Source organism: Gopherus evgoodei, chromosome 2, assembly GCF_007399415.2.
Source record: "Gopherus evgoodei ecotype Sinaloan lineage chromosome 2, rGopEvg1_v1.p, whole genome shotgun sequence".
Lineage (NCBI taxonomy): Eukaryota > Metazoa > Chordata > Testudines > Testudinidae > Gopherus > Gopherus evgoodei.
The window spans coordinates 135362134-135388841 of NC_044323.1; the positions used below are offsets into that span (position 1 = coordinate 135362134).

The 26708-nt window shown below is 41.2% G+C and overlaps 1 protein-coding gene across 1 annotated transcript in view; it reads right to left on the bottom strand.

The window, feature by feature from the left end:
• The window catches only part of DNAH5 (dynein axonemal heavy chain 5), a 202250-nt gene that overhangs the window by 75919 nt on the left and 99623 nt on the right, over positions 1-26708 (bottom strand). The window contains 7 exon segments of the mRNA XM_030551718.1: positions 3252-3483; positions 7075-7342; positions 9732-9885; positions 10501-10631; positions 14061-14233; positions 19547-19745; positions 21360-21583. Of these exon segments, the coding sequence (XP_030407578.1) occupies positions 3252-3483; positions 7075-7342; positions 9732-9885; positions 10501-10631; positions 14061-14233; positions 19547-19745; positions 21360-21583 (1381 nt within the window).

Sequence of the window (26708 nt, forward strand, 5' to 3'; positions counted from 1 at the left end):
GTTGTAATTGAAATTAATATATTTGAAAATGTAGAAAACATCCAAAAATATTTAAATAAATGGTACTCTATTATTGTTTAACAGTGTGATTAATGGCACAATTAATTGCGATTTTTTTTTAATTGCTTGACAGCAATCATTATGGCTCAAGACCAGAGAGTGAACGGTAGATAACCACATAAGGGAACACATGGCCCTAAAAGGTTCTTTCCTCATTTCTAACTAAAAGCTTCTCTCTATAGTAATTCTTGAAACTGTGAAACTAACAATTACTTTACAGGAAGTCAGTTAAACATAGCATCCAACATTTTGAAATCATTTCTCATTTGTGGTTCACCCAAAGAAGTCTGATTTTCAGAGGGTGGGAAGCATTTTCCGATAATTGGGATCCTTAGAAACATCTCACAGTGGGACACTAAAAAATTAAGGCACCTAATCACTGGGCATTTGTTCTAGCTAGAGTTTCAAAACTACCTTGATCCTGAAACTTGAATTATGTGACAACAAATGAATGAATGAAACATTTAATTTCTAGGTTGTGTGATAGACCCAGGCCAGTTGGGTACAGCAGAATAGCAGAAGGCAGATATACTGGCCACTGGATTAACAGTTTTCTGTTCCCTGACTGACGAGAGCAGGGGCTGCTCCAGGCTAATGAGAACACCTGACTCTAATTAACCTGCAAAGAGTCAGGTAAGGCCATTCAGTTAATCTGACCACCTGACTCTAATTAAGGCTCTGCTGATACTATAAAAAGGGCTCACTCCAGTCAGACAGGGAAGAGCCAGGGAGCCAGATGCGAGGAAGTGCGGTTGAAGAGCTGGTTACTGAAGACACCCTCAGACCATCGTTAAAGGAGCCCTAAGGTAAGGGTGAAGAAGGGAGAAGCAGGAGAGCTGTGGGGAAGTGGCCCAGGGAAATGTAGCAACTCTGTCAGTGAAAGGTTGGCTGCCAACAACTGCTACCATTAGGGTCCCTGGGCCGGAACCCGGAGCAGAGGGTGGGCCCGGGTTCCCCTCAACCCACCACTACAGGAACATCTCCTGGGAGAGGAAGTCAGGCCCCTGTCAGGACAGTAGGCTGAACAGAGACTGTGGGAGTTCTCTCACCACAGAGGTCTATGATGAAAAGGGCTCAGTAGACTGTAACCCTGGCTCTAGAGAGAGAAGAGCTACGTGGAGGGTCACAGTGAGCCACTGAGGCTAGCATAAACAGCCTAGAAGCGCAGGATTCACGGGAGTAAGGTCAGAGCTCTGCCACAGTTGAAGAGCCTACATGAACAAATATTAGAAGGCAGTGCCCAACCAAAGTGAGTCAAAGAATGGAATGGCTGTAGAGCAGGCTAGGAAAATTCATAGACTTTAAGGACAGAAGGTACCAAAAGGTCATCTAGTCTGACCTCCCGTATAACACATTTCACAGTTACCCCTGTCCTGAGCCCAATTATGTGGCTAATGCACATGTTCCAATCTTGACCTGAAGACGTTAAGAAATAGAGAATTCCCTACTTTGCTTGGTTAATCATCCTCTGTTAAAAATTTGTGCCTTATTTTTAAATTGAATTTGTCTGGCTTCAGCTTCCGTGCAATGGTTCCTGTTATGCCTTTCTCTACTAGATTAAAGAGCCCTTTAGAACACCGCATTTTCTTCCCATGAAGGTCATCAAGTCACCTCTCAATTTTCTTTTTGAAAAGCTAAACAGATGGAGCTCACTATGTTGCTCTGTAAGGCATTTTCTCCAGCCCCTAAATCACTTTTGTGACTCTTTTCTGACCTCTAGCCAATTTTTCAGCCTCCTTTTTAAATGAGGACACCAGAACTGTACTCAGTATTCCAGTACTGGTCTCACCAATGCCATATATGCCCTAATGCAGAGATAAAAATCATCTCCCTACTCCTATTCACTACTTCCCTTTTTATATATCCAAGGATCTTGTTAGCCCTTTGACAAGCCATTAGACATCAGAGAGGACAAAACTCAACATGAGCTCCCAGTGCAATGATGTGACAAAATTGCTGCTCTTTTGGCAAGCTGAAAATGTTAGGTTTCTTGCCTGCTGGACAGGAAGATACAGGAAGGCTTAGGCAGCATGAATCACCAAACACAGTGGCACAGAGCTGCCAGTCAGAGGACAGGGTGGCTGCCGGGACTGAAGCAAAGAATTTTGATACTACAGATATAAGAAAAGGAGAGGATGAGTAGAGCAACAGAATGGAGCTGCCAGGTCAATGGCAGGCTCGGGACCGAGATGTTGACAACCACTAAAGCCAAGCCTTGGAAGATGTGCACTGATCTGTGATCTGTGGTGACTGGGAAGGTCAGGGATTTGGTCTGGCCTTGTGGTTTTAAAAGAGCCTAAACTTTATCAGAAAGGCAAAATGATAGATTCATTTGGCCACCAAGCCACCGTATGCACTGTAGTAAAGTAAGCTACCGTCTGATTCCTTGCTGAAGGTGTCCAATACTGGTTGCAATCTATTTAATTGCAAATTGTAGACTGGTGCTGCAGGCGCCAAGGAATTTAATTTACACATCATTCCCTGATTTACACACTATTTTAAACATATTTAAATATGAACTGTAGAGACTTGGTTGATTTAAAAAACATATTTGAAAATTATCTGGATCATATCAAACCACTTTGTTGGGTTTTCTTGAGTAGAAGGTCCATCATCCTGAATCTGCAGAGGATAAACTAAGGCTCTTGGGCCATGAAAGCAGAAAAAAGCCTCAGAGGAATGAGAGATGTGCTCTAGAATTCATAGAAAGGTTAATACCCATCTCTTTCACATAAAACAAGATGAGATTTTAACAAGAAAGCACCCTTCTGATAAACCAGATGTTCTTTTGAATGTAAAATCATATCACATGTATGTGTTCCATTGCTCATGTGAAAAACACGGAAATAAGAGCTTACTGTGCAAAGTGATGTCGTTTATGACTGAATTGCTCTGAAAAACAAACTAAGATTCACATGTTTACTTACCTGTTAAGTACCAGTTACATTATTTCATTGTTATAGATTTAAATACTCTAACTTGTAGGCCAAAAAATGGTCCTAATATTGGATCAAATTATATTAATACCCACAGAATGAAAGAACCGAGAGGCAAATTCAAATCCAACATCAGTGTTTTCTTTGTAAAGAGATCAGAATCATCAATTGAGATGACCATTTATTGCCATGAGCTGTTCTGTACCCATTTGGGGGAGAAAAAAAAAAGAAAAAGGAACAAATAAGGCATTTTACCTATTGGCTAATATCTTCACCTCAGCGTGCTTTTCTTTGTAGGTAGCTTTATATCCCTGAATAAAGGATAGGTAGGATTTTGGAGTCACATGTGTAGAACGTCTATATCTCTGGAAGTAGTCAACACACTTCTCTGCTACCCCATCCTGGAAGGAGCCCATGCACTGCACCACCTCCTTCTTGGTTTCAGTGGTGCAGTCAATTTCATATGAGTACAGGAAGTGTTCAGATACTTTAGAGAAAGGAAAAAAAGGTTGTGAACTAACCCATTTAAATTAGTTTCTTACATGCAAATATTGAAGAAAACTTCTATGGCAGCATGCAGTGTGTCAGCAACATCATGGAGAAGAGTTTTACCTAATTTACCTAGCAGGTCTCAAAAAGCCACTGAACTCAACATCATTTTCTGGAGTGTATGTGGGCTGAACAAGTGGCATATTTTTAAACATCTATTTATTTATAAGGGTCCACTGCAAACACACATTATACTATCTGCATCAGAGTGCTGAATAGATCAGGCAACACTTGTTGGCTAAAGACATCTGCAAGTAGATTCTTCACAAAGAGTTCTGGCTATCTGAGACACAGCATATTATTCTCTTCTGCACATTTGCCTGGAACTCTAGATATTAAGAGTCAACAAATCTGTTTAAGCTGTGATACAGCAGGGGCTTTCACATAAATGTTTCAGTGGACTTGAAACAAAACTTTTTTCAGATTTTTTGTTGTGATTTTGCCATTTTTCACCCTTTGTGGTTTTTTTTAATTGATCACATTTGAAAATGAAATGCCATTTTGAAATAAAAAGTCAAGTCAAATGAAACATTTCAAAGAAGTTGAAACAAAAAATGTCAACTTTTCAGGGTTTGGGTGGGTTTTTTTGTTTTGTTTTGTTGTTTTTGTTCTTGTTGCTGTTGTTGAAACTATGTGTCAAATTCAACCTGAATTCACAAATAGTTTTGGAGCCACCAAAAATGCATATTTCAGCAAAAAATATATTAGCTGAAAAAGTTTTGCCAAACTCTAGTTGAGAGCCTGCAATGCTATCTGTTTGGCAGCTTTCATTAGCACTACACTCTAAAAACAAACTAAACAACTGGGGGACGTTATATGGTAAACACTGATGCGATACCTCAGCTTTCCAAAATACTTAGGAAGTGTATTTGTGTGAAAGGTTGGTCACTGACAATTAAGTTCCCCAGATGGCCTGGCTAAGACGCTACAGGTTATGTGGTGATATTTTGCTTATCATCAAGCCCTATGGCCACTAAATAAAGCTTCATTCTACTGACACTACCCTCAGAGACCACTACTGAAGTTAGTGGTCGCTGCTAATAGGGAGACACTCCTGATTACTAGAGTTGGTAGTGTCAATACTTATTCATTTCACATAGGCATTTGAGCAGCCAACATAAGAGTTCTTAGTCACTTCTGATCTTGCTATTTTCAAATCAATGACTTAAAGGTAAAATATTCCATATCCCAGCACCTAACTCCTGAGCAATCCAGCCCCCCACATGTGGCAATCACCACATTCCACCTACCGTGCTCAGGCCATATGAGAGAAAGACAAAGAAACATGTATCCTGTACTTACACAGCTGATCCAGAACTCAGCCTTCTGTGTTTGTCTTTATCTAATAGTCCTGTTCACAGCCAAAGTGGGCACTGACACTGTACAACTTTGGCTTACATATCTGTCAGTTACTGTTTGAACATAACTCTCCCACAAATGACGGAGTTGCATTGAGTTTGTTATCCTCTCCTTCACTCTGTTGCCATACTTTCACACAGGGATGGATGCCTTTATTTTTTCACATTTATTCTCAATAGTACGGGTTGGCTTTTACCAAAATGAACATTTAGGGTAAAGTTACCCATGTGAAAGGGATCAGGATGCAGCCTATGTCCCACTTAAAACCCTGAAAATGCAATATACGACAGGCATAGGCATTGTGCCAGTGTCCCGCCCAGGATTCCTTAGTTCCCAGTTTTCAGAACTGCTAAGGACCCTTAACTCCCATTAACTTCAAAGGGAGTTGTGTGAGTTCAGCATTTCTGAAATTGAGGCTGTTACTCTAAAAACTCATTGTATTACTCATGTGGTTAAATAGAGCTATCAACTCTGCTTATTTTGAAAACTTACATTGTATTAAATCCCTTTTATTCCAACTCATAGGTAGAATATTCATTTTAATTTTGAATTAAAACTACCATCCTCACTAGTTTTGAATCTATTCCCTTCACTCTTCAAACCCTACATCATCATCCACCTATTTCCTGAAGAAGAGACTCTAAAACATTCCCATTAACTACTAACTTAGGGAGAAAGTGAGCACTCTATAATAAAAGTTTTCTTTAGAAACAATCACGTTGAAGATAATTTCATTAAAATATACTCATTTATGATGTTAATGATATAGTTATCCTCCCAGAAGAAAAAAGTGTAACCAGCATAATCTTCAAATTTCTTCCTCCCATGTTGGCTAATTATTCTTTTGTGGCTTATCTGCTAAATATACAGACACTCTAATAATATTTTGGGAAGAATTCCCTTCTTGGCTGGTTTCAAATGTGTGGGTTTAATTTCTCTCTTTTTTTCAGCGTTTCCACATCAGGACTTTTTCAGGTAAGGTTCAACAATATGGAATGTTTTAAAAATATTATCAGGTTACTTAAACAATGGGTTGAGAAACAGATTTTACTAAATGGTGTTCTGGTATTTTTCCAGTCAATTTATAGAAAGTAATGGATTTAGCAGATATTTGGGCAGCATGCAACAATATCATAGAATATCATGGTTGGAAGGGACCTCAGGAGGTCATCTAGTCCAACCCCCTGCTCAAAGCAGGACTGATCCCCAGATAGATTTTTGCCCCATCCGTAAACGGCCCCCTCATGGATTGAGCTCACAACCCTCAGTTTAACAGAGCAATGCTCAAACCACTGAGCTATCCCTCCCCCCATATGAAGTGGAGCATCTTAGAGAAGATAGTGAAGAGAGAAGGAAATTTAGAGGGTAACCAATTATGATTTAAAACTTGTTCTAAGTCCTGAAAATAAAGTATTTATTATTTGTTTTTAATATCTTTTCTTTGAATGCTTAAAGGGTATCTTTAAGGGTGAAGGATTTTTCCAGTATTACATTTTAAGCCTTTTTTATATAATAGACATTTGCCTTTAAAAGAGACACAATAGAGTCTTTTATGATTCTGGGTGTCACACACTACACTATTAACCTCAAACAGAACAAAGAAAAGCTTAAATCCAATATTATGAGTCGAAGAAGCTTGCCCATTTAGTAAGGGGGGAATTTCCCCTATTTACTTCACAGTGATTATGGAGCTTGACTTCACTAAATTTCCAGATTCAGCACAGCAGCAGGGCCGGCGCTACCATTTAGGCAACCTAGGCAATGGCCTAGGGCGCCAGAATTTTTTGGGGGTGCTATTTTGCCGGGGGGCTGGCATGCGGGTCCGGTGGACCTACCGCAGTCATGTCAGTGGATGGTCCGCTGCTGGAAAGGCTCCAGTGGAGCTGCCGCAGTCATTTTGGCGGACGGTGCGCTGGTCTATAGGCTCCGGCAGACCTACCGCAGTCATGCCTGTGGCAGGTCCACTGGAGCCTGTAGACCAGCGGACCGCCCACCGGTGTCACTGCAGCAGCTCCACCGGAGCCTTTCCAGCAGTGGACCGTCTGCCGACATGACTGCGGTAGGTCCACCGGACTCGCGGAGGGAGGCAAAATGGCCGTCCGCCTAGGGCATCAGAAACCCTGGCGCCGCTCCTGAATAGCAGGACTACACAGCTGCAACTAACACTCACCTGCAACCAGTGCATCCTTAGGCCACCGGCTGAACCAGTCTGTAGTGCAACCAGAAATAAGGGCAGGGAACTTCAGGGCTCTGTTTCGGAATTTTTCACCCACTGGTGAAAAACAAAGTACTACATGGAGGTTCTGACGGACTCTGGTCATGAAATATTCATACAAATTCTCATTGGTTGGAGGTCGACGTGGGTGCTCCTTTTTCATGACAGGTATGAGATCACTACTGATCTCATCAATTTCATCACGTGCAAACAAGTTGGAGACCTTAACAAAAGGAAGCAGATTTTTTTAAAACCAGTTTGGTGGGTTATTGTGATTGGAATGATGTAATGTAGAAGCTCTCATTCACAGAGCATGCCAAGTAGGTGCATACAGTTCTGATACAAACACATTGGGCCCCTCGCTCCACAACATTTCATCAGTTTTATGTCATTGACTCTATCAAAACCAGTGGAGTCACACTGGTAACAAATTGCTCTAAGACTGGAGAATCAGACCCACTATGACTAATTTTACTTGCTGCTTTAATACACTTGGATTAATTTCCCTCCTTTTAGTATTAAATTAACTAGTTATAACACCTCTCTGGAACAAAACCTGCCACTCTAAATACAAGGTATGTTAGGAATTTTAGATATAACTTTACCTCCTTCAAGCCTACAAGCCTATTTTACTTCTGAAAGTTACTAAAACTCTGAATCAAACAGAAAACTTTATAAATGTTTAAGAAACAAAGTTCATATTGTTTCAGATCTCCTCCTTTATTTCTATAATGTGTCTCAGTTTGAGTTTGTCAAACATCTAAAAGAGCTGATTCACACATTTTCATTCTAAGGGATTAATAGCTCTGCACTAAATTTCATAGAATCAAAGAAGATTAGGGTTGGTAGAGACCTCAGGAGGTCATTTAGTCCAACCCCCTGCTCAAAGCAGGGCCAGCAACAACCAAATCATGCCAGCCAAGGCTTTGTCAAACAAGGCCTTATAAACCTCTAAGGATGGTGATTCCACCACCTCGTGAGGTAACCCATTCCAGTGCTTCACCACCCTCCTAGTGAAATAGTTTTCCTATTATCCAACCTAGATCTCCCCCACTGCAACTTGAGACCATTGCTTCTTGTTCTATCATCTGCCACCACTGAGAACAGCCGAGCTCCATCCTCTTTGGAACTCCCTTTCACGTACTTGAAGGCTGCTATCAAATCCCCCCTCTTCTCGTCTGCAGGTTAAATAAACCCAATTCCCTCAGCCTCTCCTCGTAAGTCATGTCTCCCAGCCCCCTAGTCATTTTTGTTGTCCTCCGCTGGACTCTCTCCAATTTGTCCATACCTCTTCTGTTGTCGGGGGGCCAAAAATGGACGCAATACTCCAGATGTGGCCTCACCAGTGCTGAATAGAGGGGAATAATCACTTCGCTCAATCTGCTGGCAATGTTCCCACTAATGCAGCCCAAAATGCCATTAGCCTTCCTGGCAACAAGAGCACATTGTTGACTCATATCCAGCTTCTTGTCCACTGTAATCCTAGGTCTTTGTCGCTTAGCCAGTCAGTCCCCAGCCTGTAGAAGTGCATGGAATTCTTCTTTCCTAAGTGCAGGACTCTGCACTTGTCCTTGTTGAACCTCATCAGATTTCTTTTGGCCCAATCCTCCAATTTGTCTATGTCACTCTGGACCCTATCTCTACCCTCCAGCGTATCCACTTCTCCCCCCAGCTTAGTGTCACCCACGAACTTGCTGAGGGTGCAATCGATCCCTTCATCCAGATCATTAATGAAGATGTTGAAAAAAAACAACCCCAGGACCAACCCCTGGGGCACTCCACTTGATACTGGCTGCCAACTAGACATCGAGCCATAGATTACTACGCATTGAGCCCAGACAATCTAGCCAGATTTCTATCCACCTTATGGTCCATTCATTCAGCCCATATTTCTTTAACTTGCTGGTAAGAATACTGTGGGAGACTGTATCAAAAACTTTGCTTAAGTCAAGGTACATCACGTCTAGCACTTTCCCCATATCCACAGACTCAGTTATCTCATCATAGAAGGCAATCAGGTTGGTCAGGAATGACATGCCCTTGGTGAATCCATGTTGACTGTTTCTGATCACCTTCCCTCTCCTCCAAGTGCTTCAAAATGGATTCCTTGAGGACCTGCTCCATGATTTTTCCAGGGACTGAGGTGAGGCTGAGCTGTCTGTAGTTCCCCGGATTCTCCTTCTTCCCTTTTTTAAAGATGGGCACTACATTAGCCTTTTTCCAATAGTCCGAGACCTCCCCTGATCACCACAAGTTTTCAAAGATAATGCCCAATGGCTCTGAAATCACATCAGCCAACTCCTTCAGCACCCTCAGATGAATTAGATGTGGGCCTATGTTCTGGTGCATGTCCATCTTTTCTAAAAAGTCCCTAACCTGTTCTTTCACTACAGCTTTGCCTCGCCACACTGTCAGATTCTGTGATGGAGAGATGACCAATTTGTATTAAGATTCCAGTGCCGGATATCACTTGAAACTGCATTTGTGAAACTGCTGCCATGATGTCTAAGAGACTACTCACATAAATCAAGCTATCCATAATCAGGCTCGCTCTCTGCTCCCTGATTACAAAACAAAAAAGGATGAAAGAAATAAGAAAGTAAAAATTGTACCTCTCCAGATGATAAAACGTTATTCAGGTATTCTAAGAAAGACTCATCTTTGATCTCATTATCTGTAAAAATGAAGCTGATGCCCTTTCCTTGAAGCCCTGCTGTCCTGTACAAGAGCTTCAAGTCTTCCATCAGGTTTGAAGTGTTGTATGATCTAGAGAAAAAACAGTTGTGTTGCCACTCAAAACTTTTAAATGGAGATGTTGGTAAAGAAATGTAACTGGCAAAAATATCTTTCCATTCAATGCACAAACTATGTAATTACACTCAAGAATATCCATTTAGAGTGGTTAAAGAGCCACAGCCCATTTTAAGTCTCAATTTAAATAAACATACCCAATTTGTAATTTTGTCATCATTTCTTTTTTTAGAAGAGGATAATGTTGCCCCCTTTCTCTGTTACTCTTAAAGACCTACTCAAACACAAAAGGGATTAATGATGCATGGCAAACAAACCAACCACACAAAACACACTCTCAAAGGCACAAAGTAAACTAAATTAAGAAAACATTTTTCTCCAGGCTTTTAATTATAGTATTCTTAGGCATTAGCCTGTTATTTTTTGCTTATTTAAGAAAGACATTCAGACTGAGAGGACACACTGAATTTCAGCACAGAAAACAAAGGAAAACATTTTTAAAGGCTCTTAAGGATGCACCCATTTCCATTCTCAACTGTGTTTGCCATTATATGCTCTGCCTGTAGAAGGAATCCAAAACACAGAAATCAGAGTATACATTTTTGAAATATATCTTGTTCAACAGCCTACCTTGTTAAAGTGATCTGGAATGTAGCATAGCCAGCTATGAATGATGCCAGTTTAGTCAAGCTCTGCTTTCCTGAGCCACCAACTCCAACGAGGAGAGCATTGCCACGAGGGGTGCGAATCACACGAGAAATCTACAGATCAACATGACAATTTGTTGCTAAATATATGGAATATTTATGCCAGAATAATTTAAGCCACCACAGCAAGGGGAGCCTTCGAATTAGTGAGAACCTTAGAATTATCACTCTTTTATTTTGTGAATTATAAATCCTTTAATTTTGAAAACATATTTCTATGAGAAACTGATCACATGTAAACACAACATACCATTATAGCACAGGAAGTGCTGTTTCCACTTTAAATATTAGTATATGATAATAGTGTTGTCATGTCAGAATAGATTTTTACAGGATTTCTTGTTAATATCATATAAACCTTATGCTCTATATCTCCCTTACTATTCACTGTAAATGTAACATCAATTCTGAGTTCTCATTTGCATAAATCAAAAGTAACTCATTAGTCATCAGTTACTGGAGTAGTGTCAGACTGAGAGCTATTAATGTAACTGCAAAATATTGGGGGGAAGAAGGATAATTTAGAGGACAAAGCCCTGGGCTGGGATACAGGAATCCTAGGTTGAATTCCCAGTCAGCCATAAGCTTTTGTGCAACTTTGGGCAGCTCACTTAATCTACTCTGTGAGTCAGTCTTCCATCTGTGAAATGGTGTTCCTGTTGCTCTGTCTTCCATGGGCATTATGATGATAAAATCCATTAATGATTCTGAGACATCCCCATACCATGGTCATGAGTGTCATGTAAGTACCTAGATAGATAAAGCAAGTACTGCACAGTTTTAAGAAGCAGAATCCTCTGTTTCCACAATCAGCCATCTTCACTGTAATAGTGGCATTTTTACATATTATTGGGCTAGAACAATTCACAAGTGGAGTTCCTTTTCCTTCCCATCTCACTATTTTAAATGTATTGTAAACAAAGGAATAGTGATCAGATCATGCCCCACATTTTCCTTTATACCTAGCTCTGTCATGGGGGTACATCTACACTTCGAGATGGAGGCAGAATTTCCAACTTGAGGAGACCTATGTTTAGCACATTAGCTCGATTAGAGCTAACACAGGTATGTCTCCTCGAGCTGGAAATTAGACTTCCAGTTTGAGGTGCAGATGTACCCTTAGTGACAAGAGCCAAATTCTCCTTCAATTTACAGGCAAATGACTGCACTGATCACCAGGATAATGGGCCTGCAGTGAACAAGGTGGGCTGAGGAGAGTGGTATCTATGCTAGGGTTAGGTTTAGTGGATTTGCTCAGCAGGGTGGGGAATTCCTTTAAATGAACTCAATCTCCCACACACAGACACAGCAGGAATGTCAGCAGTGAAGATCAGGGATTGGCTCCTAGCAGTCTTTTAAAAAGCCAGATATAGGCTCTGCTATGGGTTTCTCTGCAACCTAAGTTATTACTGGGGGTGAAAGTCTTTGTCCCAATGGGCCCTGTCTTGTGTTACTGGATGAAAGCTCTGTTTTAAAGCACCATCTTAGGCTCCGCATCCTCACTCTCCTTGCCACCATTCAGCAGGTTTATTAGAGGCAGACAATGCCTCCCCCAACAGGTCTGACTGGTACATTGCAACCAGCCTGGGAGAACAGCCAAAGAAGCAATAAAGAAAGACAGGAATCCTCTTCAGCCGTCACATATTTGTCCATGGCTCTGGAGCCCAGTTGCTGAAAGTTCATCATCAGCTCTCAATGTGATGCTGTGACTAAGAGGACTAATGGGATCCTCTGATGTATAAAGCAATATGAAGTAGGAGTAGGAAAGTGTATTCCCTCTGTATACAGTATTAGCAAGACCATTACTGGAATCACATGTCCAGTTCCTGTGTCCACTCTTCTAAAAGGATGTTGAGCTGCAACGGGTTCAGAAAAGAGTTATACAAATATTTGAGATCCAGAAACATGCCTTATAATGAGAGACTGAAACTTAATCTATTTAGTTTATCCAAGAGAAAGCTAAGAAGTGACTTGATCATGGTCTATTAGAACCTATGTAAGAAAGAGACATCTGACAGCAGATTCTGCTCTTTAACGTAGCAGAAAAAGGCACAGTGAGATTGTCATGCTTAAACTAGGCAAATTCAGATTAGAAGAAAGGTTCACATTTTTAAGTGAAGGTAATTAGCCATTGGAACAATTTACTTAGGGTTTTGGTTGATTCTCTGTCAATAGAAGTCTTTAAGTCAAGATTGGATATCTTTCTAACAGATATGATATAGCTCGAACAGAAGTTATAGGCTTGATCCCACCGTTACTGGTCAAGGTTCAACGACCTGTGAAGTCAGGCAAGTAATCACAGTGTTACCATTTTGCCTTAATCTATGCACATATACATTTACGAAGAGTTAACGCTGTTGGATCAGGGTTTAGACCAAAATTTATACCCAGACAGGGATTACCACCACTACTTACCAGACTAAAAACTGTTAGCAGAACCTCACTAATTTGCTCTGACTTACTTTTTTCAGATTACCCAATTTTTTGAATTCCTTTTTTCAACACTCAAACACAAAAATGCAATTTTCAACAGGACATTAAAGTTGCATTTTTTATTTTGACAAGTGTCATTTAGATTTATTTACTTACTACTTACTAGTAATTTTTTACCACATTTTGTTCAATTAATGTAATCTAGTTCAAGTAATCTAATGTACAACCTCACCGCATCTTTTATTAAAATAATGGCTGAGAAAGAGGGCTGAGCCCACGGTGTAGTGGAGAAATACAAGGTTTGCAGTCTACAAAAGGAAGAATTAGGGTGATATTACTATTTAGTAAACCCTTTCTGTGTTTCCATCATCCTGGGTTCCACGGTGCTCTGAATTATAATCAGCTATGTACAGGAAGTATAATGAGTTTTATGTTCTGAGGTTTGACAAAACAAGAGAGCATACTGTGAATCAGGAGTGGAAATTTGTAGCTAGACTTTGCCCTCATTCTAAATGGCTGTGTGGCTGAGTAAGGCTGACGTTGCTCTTCCCTACAAGGACATTTGGTGTTACCCCAACAGTGGGTTTTGTCATTATGGGTAATGGGAGGGATTGGGGGCAGGGAAGGCAATACTACTTTCTATAATCCAGTTAATATGAAAAGGTGAAGAAAAGCATTGTATGTAAAACCATGGTTCCACTTCTCTGGCTAGATGGGAGAGGAAAGGTGTGTTTGATGCATTTTACAGAGAGTTGATGTGCTCTATTACCCATTCAGGTGAAGGGAGTTCAAAGGACTTGTGTTTCCTTTGGATGCCTCACCACTCGGTATTTGGAACTGTGGCTAAATGCACATCTAGCCCTTTATATTTCTATGCAAAAATCTAGACTTCTGTTATGTTACTTCAAAACAGAAACAAAATACAAGCCTATACCCCACTTTATTTGACAGAATAACTGAAATCTCACATGATTACAGAAAGTAAAATCTTTTATAATGTCAAACCTCTGGTCATGAAAAGGCAGGAGGAGGAGAAAGTGCTCATCCTACCTTGACTAAATGAATCATAGCATCTTTGAAGAACACCATGTCCAGACGTGCACCCCGGATGGTCTCATTATATGTTTGTAGAAACATATTTAAACGATCCTTCAGGTGATTAAAAGATTTAATTGGCTCATAGATTTTAGGCATATCAAAGACAGTTTCTTCTGGCTCTTCACCTGTGAGAAAAAGTGATAGCAAATTGTTAACAGTGGAAATTACTGAGGAGGGCTCAGTTTTATCTTTCCCTAAAGATATGCTCTAGATATCAGCCATCACATTTTTGTAACCTTTTTCCTATGTCCTCTGAAGTGGATGGCTGAATGATTTAGGGCCTGCTCCCACTCTCTTGGAAATCAATACACTCTGAGTTAAATGATATCAGGACTGAGACCCTAACAAAGTACTATAACTGGTAGCAGATGCCACACATTTTTTTGTTCGTTTTTTTTCACTGCAGCATTCACTGGGAATGTAAGTTTACTTTACAAACAAGCAGACACCATGCACATAAACACAGGGGCCCATTTATTATGCTGTATTCTTCATGAATATAATATATTGGGAGTTTAAGTACATGCCCATTGCAAACTAAGTTGACACACCACATTTTCTTTACCTCAGACAGAAATTAAACTGTAGAAAGGTCGAAACAATTGACTGTGCAATATACAATTCAAAAAGTCTCTAAAATAAAATGCACGGGACACTTCTTTCTTTATTAAATCTAGAACATTTAAATTCCTCATAAAGCAGCATCTGAAAAAAAATGCTATGCCATTTTCCTAGGCATACAACATGGGCAGAGAAAGGCTACTCCCATATTTAAGTTATGTTTTTCCATGAGGTTTTGCTATGTGGCTAGACATAATACAGCTGCTCAACATAGCTATGAAAAAGTGAATGCGGGTAAACATGCATATACTAAGCACCTGGCCACAGTTTATCTTCATTTGTATCCTAATATCAATCAATTATGGATAGAGACATGTGGTGCAAACAGGTAGATAGCACATTTCGTTACCACACTCCCCCACATCCCTTGCTGACAGTGAAAATGATACACAGCTAAATTCTGCTCTCAGTTACATGCTTAAAACGCCACAGACTTTAGGATTTTGTCCTATATACTTCAGAGAGATAATGCCATGGCACATTCTCTGTGAAAAGCATTAATTCGCTATGACCATTGGTGTCAAGTATCAGAGGGGTAGCCAAGTTAGTCTGGATCTGTGAAAGCAGCAAAGAATCCTGTGGCACCTTATAGACTAACAGACGTTTTGGAGCATGAGCTTTCGTGGGTGAATACCCACTTCATCAGATGCATGTAGTGGAAATTTCCAGCTTGCCTGCATATATATACCTGCCCCTGGAAATTTCCACTACATGCATCTGATGAAGTCTATAAGGTGCCACAGGATTCTGTGCTGCTTTCTATGACCATTGGGTATTTCTAGTAGATACAGAGTGCAGCTTCTGCTTACCTTCCTATCTCCCATAAATGTAAACAAACTTGTTTCTCTTAGGGATTGGCTGAACAGGAAGTAGGACTGAGTAGACCTGTAGGTTCTAAAGTTTTAAATTGTTTTGTTTTTGAATGCAGTTATGTAACAACAACAACAAAATCTACATTTGTAAGTTGCACTTTCATGATAAAGAGATTGCACTAAAATATTTGTATGAGGTGAACTGAAAAATACTTTCTTTTATTTTTTACAGTGCAAACATTTTTAATAAAAATAATATAAAGTGAGCACTGTACACTTTGTATTCTGTGTTGTAACTGAAATCAATATATTTGAAAATGTAGAAAAACATCTAAAAATATTTAATAAATTTCAATTGTTATTCTATTGTTTAACAGTGCAATTAAACCTGTGATTAATCATGCTTAATTTTTTTAATTGTGATTCTTTTTTTTAATTAATCGCATGAATTAACTGTAATTTATCAACAGGCCTAAAAAAAATCCATGCAACATCCAAACTCAATTCCTCTCCTTACTGTCCAATATAGCAGGAAATAGATGACTGTCTTCACTGCTTCTAAGGCCCTGGTCTGAGGGATAAAGCCATGTCTTGCGACCTATTTGACTACTAGAACATTAGCTTCAGTCTAAGAACAAGTGAGAGCTGTAAAGAAAGGTAATTGGAAGGGTCTCTCAGGCTCTAACAAGCACAATAAGTACAATCAGCCACTAAAAAATGAGAACCTCCTACTTTGTCGAAGAATGTAGATAAGTGTCTTGGTTAAAGGCACGTAACTCTAATAGATATGCAGAGGAAGAATTTTAAATGTTCACCTCATAGCCTTATGTCCTACAGTCTCCTCTCTTTACTTGCATTTTGTTTCACAAAAGAGAATGTTACTTTCCTTATAGTAACTGGAGGTTCTTTGTGTGGTCCCTATTTGTATTCCACTGTATGTACTCATGCACTTCATGCACGCAGTTGTAGAACTCTTAAAAACAGTATCAGTTGGTCCACACGGGCACGCTCACTCTCCTCCTGCCTCTGATCAAGGAGATTAAGGGTGGAGCAGATCAACTTCTCCTCCAGTTCCTTCTCTACCACGAATCCAAGAATGATTTGAAGCAGAGGGGAAGGAGGGCAGATAGGGTCCACATGTCTCGAAGAACCTCCAGTTATTACACAATCAGTAAGTAACTTTCTCTTCTTCTTTGATTGCTGGTCCCTATGTGTATTCCACTCTTGGTGACTGACAAGCAGTACTGAAATAGGAGGAGGCTGCCAGGATGCAGGCAGCAAAGTCATCTGAAGTACCACCATCCCGAAAGATGCATCAGTGGAGGAGTCCTGTACTAAAGCATATTGTCTCATAAATGTGTGGATGGAACTCCATGCAACTGCTCTGCAAATGTCAAACAGAGGTACTTCTTGAAGGGACTGCATTAATATCACTTGTGTTCTTGTAGAATGAGCCCTCATCCCATGAGGGAGAGGACAATTAGACAGCTGATAGCAGAGATAGATACAGCCTGAGATCCATTAGCAGATCCTTTGAGAGGATATAACTTGACCTTGAACTCTTTCCACTACAGCAATAAACAGTCTGGGAGTTTTTCTGATTGCCTTTATCTTTCACAGGTAAAAGGTTAAGGCTCATCACATGTTGAGGGAATGAAGTCTCCTCTCTTCTTCCAATGCGTGTGGTTTCAGAAAAAACATAAGTGAAGAGACTGATGCAAGTGAAACTCTAAAACTACTTTGTGGGTGAAATTAGCATGTAAACGCAATGACACCTTGTCTCTATGGAATATGGTGTCGGGCAGATCCATCATCAATGCTCCAAGCTTGCCCACCCCTCCTGGCTGAGTTGATGGCTATCAGGAATATGACCTCCATGAACAGAAGAGACATGAAATATGTAGTTGGTGGTTCAAAAGGATGTTAAGAGAACACCAAAAGAATAAAGTTTAAGTCCCATTGCAGACCAGATTTCCTTACTGACAGAAAGGCTCTGATTAGACCTTTGCAGAATCTAGTAGTCAGTAAGTGAGTAAAAACTGAATAACCATGAGAAGGTGGGTGGTACACATTCATTGGTGCCAGGTGAACCACAGCTGTTCTGAGCGAAAGAAGATTGTCCAGAATGAGGGGAATACCCACAATTCATGGGTTTCTGTTGTGCCCAGAAAAAGAAATACTTCCACTTGACTAAGTAGAATTTTCTAGTGGAATCTTTTCTACTGTTAGTAAGGATGCTTTGCATAGCTTCAGAGCATGAACGTTTGAAAGTTGACACCCATTCAAACACCTCACCCTGAGATGGAGTGACTGGGGGGTTGAGATGCTTGATTCTGTCTTTGTCCTGGGTCATGAGATTGGAAAAGGACTGAACGTTGATCGTTGACCAAGATAACATGTGTATGAGACTCAGGAACAAGAACTGTCTGGGCCAGTTGGAGGCAATGGGGATGACTCGTGCCTTGTCTGATTAACAGAATATATACATATGCATGTACAAATCCAAAACTAAAGGAAGATGAAACTCTAGACTATGGAGGTTCCAACCCAGGCCATGCGGTGATAAGAAGGAACTAGGGAGGCGGTCAGTCCTCTCTGCCCTTTATCTCCTCAACTGAAGGCAAGAGGACGGCAACAGCGAATGCATAATCCAATGGACACGGCTTTTGAAGAATTCTCTGACTCTGTGCGCATGTGTAACCACAGTGTAATACACACAGGTACCAGCACTCAAAGAAGTGCAAGTTTTCAGCATGTATACAATGTATGCTGATGCAAAAACAAATGCCAGGGCAAGGACTGTCTACCATAAAATGCCTAGCAAAATGGGGCCCCATTCTTTGTTGGCCATCAGGCACTATCATAATTAATAGGTTAAAAGTGCAAATCAAAATCCATCTCTTGTACTCTAACACATATTTTGTTTTTCTTTCTTGCTCATTCTTCATCTAATTCCTCTGTTTTGTGCTCCCAATACAACAAAATATTTAAGCACATGTTTGAGCACTTTCCTAAATCAGGGTCTATATTTTCTACTCCTTTCATACATTTCTCTGCACAATTCTTACTCATTGCTCTCACCTGCCATATCATTTAGGGGTCTGTTTTCCAGCATTAGTTCAGAGTATTACATGGTTTATTCTAGTCATTGTGGTACCTCCATGTATCCATCATTTATGAGGAGGGGAGTAGCTGACTGACCTCAAAATAGTTTAATAATGGCCTTCCCCAAAACAAAAGCAATTCATACAAGACAGTGAAACAGAACACAAAATTGTACCATTCACCCATTTTTGAGCTACCTCAATTGCACTGTAAAGCAATTTAGCTTCCTTATAAAATAGTACCTAATGAATAAGCCTTCATTATGCATAACTTTTCTTGCAAGAGAAAAAATGAACAAAGCAAGTGAAAGAAAATAGGTATTTTATAAATAATGTAGATACCAAAATAACTATTGCGTAAATAAGATGTAAAACATTATTTTGATTTGAAAGATATAGGGAGAGACTATGCAACTAGTGAAAAGGAAAAATTTAATAGGAGTCATTAATAATGTAACAAGAAAACACCGAAGGCTACACAGATCAGTAATGGTTGCAGATAAATTACATTTATCTGACATTAATGGACTAGTCAAAATTGAGCTTTTTCGTGTACTAGTTGGGGGGCGAGGTTGGGGTTAGTAAGTGTAGTAACTATTTATACGGTTTTAGTTCAAGTATTGCAATCATCTGCGCTTAAATGCTGTTGCAAGCATAATGTAAATGCAATCCTTGTACTCCTAACTGGCAACATTAGCTACCACAAAAAGGATAGACAAGAGTTGGGACCATGGCCCTGTGAACTAACCAGAAGAGCTGTCTGGCTATTGAAGGATGTTTATAATATGCATTCTGAAGTCTTTTCTACATAAGCATTTACTGTATCTTTCCCTCCCCACCCACATTGTGATAAATTACCAGAACATCATTATCTCTTCTTGCAACAAGTTGCTGTAGTTACCTGTTGCTTCAGGTGGACCCCTTAAGAAGTCAACAAAGTAAGCATCAGTTTCCGAATCCACTAAAGCCTTTTTCTCTTCACCGAACTCCTCCTCAACCAATTTTGCCAAAGCTGTATCAAACCAATCTACATCCGCTGGGGTTGTGAAACGATCAGCAATAACACACTTACATTCATGCTTCCACAACTTTATCAACACCTGTTCAAAAAACAAACATCTCAACTGATTAAGTTTGTAACAGAGGCACTTGTGCTCTTCACAGCCATATCTCAGCAAGGTTGGACTTTTGTCATTGTTGTTCCAAACAGTATTGCATTATCTCTAGACAATACAAAGCAATGTTTTACGCCTTACAAGGGAAGCTGAAATAGTATTCTTTGTCAGACTTTGATTCAGCTACATCTCAGCTTAAGTGTATGTCCAGTTAACAAAAAAAAGAAAAAAAAGAAAGAAAAAAGATTGCACATTCAGGACAAAGTATTAGATGAAGTTTCAGTCCAGCCTCCCAAACTACATAATTATGTGTCCAATTATTGCATGGCCAAAAACAGACTTTATGAATGCCAAGCATATTTTTACAAGCAAATTCAATAGCTGACTACCCAGTTTGCTAATAGATGTATTTCCCACTCACAAATCGTAAGTGTTTGTTTATAAGCTGGTGTCCACACTTTTATATGCTACTTCTGATGGTACCATCAGTGGAGACAGTTGGATAATGATTCATCTGCAGAGGGATAGTCACTACATTGAAAACTCAACTTTATATTTCAGTATTAAAGAAAACTGGCTTTTCAAAAGGAAAATTGAAAAAATAAGAGGGAAATATTTACATCAAGTATCTTATTTTTCACAAGGACTGTGGATTGTACAGTAATGAAATACAGAAAGAGTTGCTGCAGTCCAGGGTTATTTCCTCTTCCATTTAAGACATGTCTGCACTGCAGTCTCGGCATGACTGCAGCATGGGTAGACATATCCATGTTCGTTGTACGCACACTAGCACAGCTAGAAATAAAAGGGTAGGTGTGCTGGCACAGCCTTCAGATGGGGCTGGACAAGCATATTGGGGATCCCAGGTATTTGCAGGCATTGCTATCCCATGCAGACGCTTGTGCTGTTTCTCCACTGCTATGTTTAGCTGTGCTAGCATAGGTAAAGCTAGCATGGGTATGTCTATCCATGCTGCAACTACACCTCAGACTGAAGTATAGACATATACTTATAGCTTTAAGCCAAAACTCAGCTTTCAGCCAGTCACATGGTTTGAAAACCTCAAGGCATCCTATATCTTAAGGATAAAATTATTTGTCATTAAGATGCTGAACAGCTTGCTGCTATGTATGTATATAAAACTGGATATTTTAAAAAGCCCAATTTTTCTCCAGAATTTTAAAAACTGAAATAAGTTAACATTTATCAGTAAGTAAAACAGACCACAAAACTGATGCAGACAGCGTAACAAAGTGGTTTCTGTTCTTTTGCTACATTGTATGTCCATTAAATCCTTTGGTATCTTAGCAATTTAGCCTTCAGTATCACAGTATTGTTTCATCACTGATGCTTATTATTTGTTATTGTACTGAGGAAGCACCTGGGAGCCCCAGATATGGAACAGGACTCCACTGTCCTAGGCAGAGTACAAACACAGAACAAAGCCACTGAAGATCTTACAATTTAATAAGAAAAGTGATAACAAGTAGAGACAGAGGCTTCCTATTTTATACTGAACCACCAAAGAATCAGTTATAGTCTTCATCCCATTGCTACTTAATATGCTAACTCCATGAAAGAAAGCTGTATGTTACTTACATTAGGTTCACTGATGACTTCCGATATAGTATTTAGCATCCCCTGCCAAATCCTTGAGAGATCTCGTAGATTGAAGACATAATGGAACTTGGCTGGAGTGGGTAGCATTTTGATCTTGGTTATCTGCCATAACCTGCGTGTCAGAGGTACTAATTTGGCTACTGATCTTCTGACCTCTTCTGAGAAGCCCCGCTGACCACAATAATGCCCTACGCCAATCACACCTGGAAAAAGCAAAATTGATGGTTTAACAGGCAGTTACTAAAGTAAGGCTTATCTACACATGGAGCTATTCTGGAACAGCTACTCCTGCATAACTCCAGGCACAGACAACCTGTACATGTAAGACAGCAATACTCTTTGCACCTTCACCTCATGTCCCCTGAAATAAACCAAAATGCTGCAGCCCAGCTAAGCTATAAAATGCACCCTTTGGGCTGCATTGAGAGCAACAGGCTAAGGACCAGACACCAATTATTTTAAGTCCAGGGTCAAAGTTATTTCTGCAAAATTTTTGCAGATGTGTGCAGCAGTGTAAACATGTAGCACCTGCACATGCAACAAATGTGCAAAGAAATCCTGTATTTTCATATGTAACTGTGGAGCATGCAGATTTTCCAGGGACAAATTTGGTGCCAGCTTCAGAATCTTGGATCTAGATGTCTCATTGTAAGACTATTTTCTTGAGTTTATAAATCAGTTGGTGAACTTCACGTTGAGCTGGAACATTCCAAGTCAAACCTGAGCAGAGACTCGATTTGGATTTTTGAACAAGAAAAATATAGTTTCCACTGAAAATGTTAAGGGGATAAATCATGGAAACCTCTCTACTCCCTTGGATTTTGTAAAAAATGATACTTGTTCGAGGCCTTAGTTTTGGGTCAAATTTTACCTCAGAAAGTCCATTTAAAAATGGACACTATTTTGATTTTGTGCTAATGTTACTTGCAGTTTACTCCTGGGGGAATTCTGCGTCACTGCACAATGCAGAATTTTGCAGAAATTAATGTAGGGCATGCACAATTTCCTTTTTTCCACCACATAGATATGGACTGCAGAGATATTGGCCACCACTAGGGGCTGCTGGATCCAGTAGAGCCCAGCTCACAAATAGAAGACAAGGCTTGGGGGAAGGGGAGGGAACTGGAGGGTTCCCAGCAGCTGTAGTTCGGAGCATACCCTGAAGGAAGGAGGTGGCACTCAGAAAACTCTGTGCAAGCCTGGGACCCTGCATCAGGCTGTTTCTCCCTCTGGATCCCTGGAAGGGTAGGGTCTGTGAGTGTCTGGGCCAGGGCGAGGGGCTGCAGCTGGGCTCTGGGGGAGGGGGTGTAGAGGGTGTAAATGTCTGGGCCAGGGGGCCCACAGCTGGTCTCTGGGGTGGGGATGAGTGTCTGGCTCCCCAGCTGGGCTCTGGGGGGAAGGGGCAGAGAAGCAAGAACTATCGTTACTGCACAAGGTGAGTAACTTCCTCTTCTTCTTTGAGTAGTGTCCCTATGGGTGCTCCACTGTAGGTGACTCCCGAGCAGAATCCACCACTGGATGCTGGGACTTCGGAGTGGAGTCTTTTACTACAAAGAGCAGGGGCGGCTCCCTGGTTTTTGCTGCCCCAAGCATGGCAGTCAGGTGGCTTTTGGTAGCATGCCTGGGGAGGTCTGCTGGTCCCGCGCCTTCAGCGTACCCACTGCCAAATTACTGCTGAAACCGCGGGACCGGCGGACCTTCTGCCGGCAAGCTGCCGAAGGCTACCTGACCACTGCCCTCACTGCGACTGGCCCGCGCCCCCACGGCTTGCCGCCCTAGGACGTGCTTGGTGCGCTCGTGCCTGGAGCCGCCTCTGACAAAGAGTGCTGTGGAGTCGAAGATGGGGCCAAATCTTCAGTGATCGCATAAAGTTATGTGAAAGTATGGGCAGAGGCCCAAGTTGTTACTCTATAGATTGCTGAAATAAGGGTATCCCTACAGAATGTGATTGAGGTACAAACCAACCTTGTAGAGTGTGTACGGACTCTGGACGGAAGCAAGTTGCACCATTGATAAGTGACTAATGCAACCAGAGACCCATTTGGATAGTCTTTGAGCCGATATCACAGAGTTTTTGGATCTTTCTGTGGATGAAAGGAAGAGTTTAGGGGATTTCCTGAAGTCCTTAGTCCTGTCCAAATAGAATGCTAATGTCCTTTTAATATTTAGCATATACACAACTGTCTCCCAGTTGTCACAATGTGGTTTTGGGAAAAAACAGAGAGATGAATCTGTTGATTCATATGAAAAGTGCAGCGAAAGTAGGGAGAAACTTGGGAGATGGCCTTAGAGTTACTTTGTCTTTTTAAAAAAAAGGCCGTGAATGGTGGGTGTGCAATCAGGGCCACTATTTCTCCTATGTGCCTAGGTGAGGTGATGGCAATTAGAAATGCTGTCTTCATGGACAGATGTAAGAGAGAACATGTTGCCCTGGACACGGAGGGCAGTCTAGTCAAAGCCTGAAAACTAGGTTAAAGTCCCAGTCTGGAGTGGGTGGTGTCACATGCAGGAAGAGATTCCTAATGCCCTTAGCATTAATGGTTGAGCAAACATCAAGTGGAAAGCCATTTTCACTGTGAGATGTACTTTAAGGGAGCTGAGTGAGAGTTTAAAATGTAGTGCAAAATCAGAGGGAGGAAAGATGAGGTTGGGTCTGTGTGTTTGGAATGACACAAACTCGGAGTCATTTCCATTTTGTAGATAAGTATGTTGAGTGGTCAACTTTTGGCTGTGTTGCAACACATCTTTCAGCTTGACAGAGTATTCTGCCTCTAAGCCTTGGAACTAAGAAGGAGCAAAGCCTGGAGGCAGAGGACCCGCCGGTTGGGGTGAAGGGTCAGCCCATTGTTTTGAGAGAGCAGGTGAGGAATGGGCTGAAGAGAAACAGGAGGGCATATTGCCATCTGTGTGAGGTAAGGGAGCCAGACTTGTCATGGCCAAGAGGGGCAATCAGAATAATTCTCACTTTGTCTTGATGAATTTTCAACAGAATCTTGGATAGAGTAGGAAACTGGGAAAAGACATGTAAGTGGGCCCTGTGCCATGGGAAGATGAGGGCAACTGCCAGTGAATGTTTACCCAGGCTGGCCCTGGAGCAGTAACAAGGACCTTTCTTGTTCCGTTAATTAGCGAAGAGATCCATAGTCAGGGTTCCCCAAAGGGCGGATATATCTTGAAGCACCTCTGAATTCAGTACACACTCATTTTCATAAGAAAATTTCAACTGAGACTGTCAGCTGTCACATTCTGTATCCCTGGTAAATAGCTGAGATGAGCACATTGTGATGCATGCATCAATTCCAAAGTTTGAGCGCTGTCTTGTAGTGGGAGGGAGATTTGACAGTCCCTTGGCGATTTATATAAAACATACAGGTCACATTAAGTCCATCATGACCTTTGTGTTTTTGATGAAAGGCAGAAAGTATGCACAGGCACTCCTAACAGCACTTAGCCCCAAAAGAGTGATATAGAAGGTCATTTCCGTAAAAGGTCATTTGTCCTGAACCTTGTGGTTGTGTAGGTGAGCTCCCCAGCATATTAGGGAGATGTGTCCCAGGGTGGTGAATGTGGGTAGTGAGAGGAACGCTCTCGCTTGTACTACATCAAGGTTGGTGCTGATAAAGTCCAGTCACTGTACCGCGGTTACTGTGCCTCTACAATGAAGAGAACCTTGGAGAATACCCTAGCAGAGCTCACAGCAGGGGGTCCCTCCTCGGATGCCGTGCTTCAGAGCTGTGGTGCTGACCTACCACGATGGCCACTCTGGAGAGCCCCACTGGCTGGCCAGCAACTTGGAATTCATGTGTTTGGATCGGTGCTGAGATTGCTGCACTGAGGTACCCCTATGGCTACCCAGTTGCTCGGAGGAGCCCTTTTTACGAGCCTTTCCAGGGGAAGTTTAACGGTGGCCTTTTTTCTTCTTCTTCTCCTGCTCTCTTCTTCATGACTCGACCCCTTTTGAAGTGAAGGCTCCGGGGATGATCCAGGGTCAGCACCCACCAGAGTCCCCTGCAGAGTGAGGTGTTTTCTCCATAGGGAGGAGTTTTAACTTCAGCTCCTTGCTCCTGTGAGGCTGCTATTTTAGCTGTGGCAGGTAAAGCACTTCTGTAAGGCTCTCCCAGGCTCAGTGAGTGTGTCAGGCCATCACAGGAACTGACTCCTGGCAGGAGAGGCACTCCTTGGAGCAGAGAGAGCCAGGCATGCCCCTGGGCAGGGGGTTGTCACCTTCTAGCAGTCTTCTTTACTTTTTTTTTTTAAACTGAAAAAAATATGTATGTGTCTACTAGATGCCAGGAGTGGGGGGAATGCCCCTAGACAGGGCAGGAAACGTAAGTTCTTTTCCTTTCTCTAGCTCTCTCTTTTTTTTTTAAACTCAAAGGAATAAAATAAAATAAGAAAACACTAGCCTAACTACTTTTAAAGAGAAGGAAGGTAACAAAACAAACACTACTTATGCTAATGACACAGATAAGGAAGGGACAACTGATCATTCCATCTGAGGCCAAAGGCAGTAGAGAAGGAAGTGAGGAGGGTTCGCCCCTAGCCTTGAGGCAGACCATGAGGGAGGGAGGGCACATGCGAGGAATCAAGGAACACTGCTACCAAAAATCTCTGATTAGAGGCGCACGGGCGCACATATACCTACAGTAGATCACCCATAGGCACTACTTGAAGAAGAACTGGGTTGTCATAGGGGTTACTTTAATTCTCTACTCCTGGAGGAATTTTTGTATGTGTCTGTATTGTTACAGACATACTTTCTGACAGGTATTTTGAAATAAATTACCAAAATTGAAACTGGCATAATTATTATTTTGACAAAATAAAATTTGAAGAATTTTAAAATATTGTGCACAGAATTTTTAATTTTTTGGCGCAGAAACTCCCCATGAATAAATTTAGAATCTTAGTCTAAGGCAGAGATTTGGTTTTGTGTTTGTTTGTTTGTTTTTAGCTTCCAGGGCGTGACCAAGGAGTGGGCAACAGGGGGAAATCAAAGGCTGAAAAAAAAATCAGTTGAAATCCCATGGAGCACTAACCACCAGCACTAATCAGCCCCAGCACTCCCCACCAACTCCTCCAGCACTACCACCAAAAGCCAATGAGTTCATGTACCCCAGTACTTGATAATCCCAAAGTAGTCTGGAATTTAACTGAGTCCCAGTCACTAACCACACGTGGAAAAAATGACAGCCACTGTTCTAGGAAAACCTGGGTACACACATTTAAGACCTCCACCCCACACACACAAAAAATTAAGATTTCCATTGAAAATACCGGGGGGCAGACAAACAAAATTTGGCACCCCAGTTCCAACTGTTTCAATCA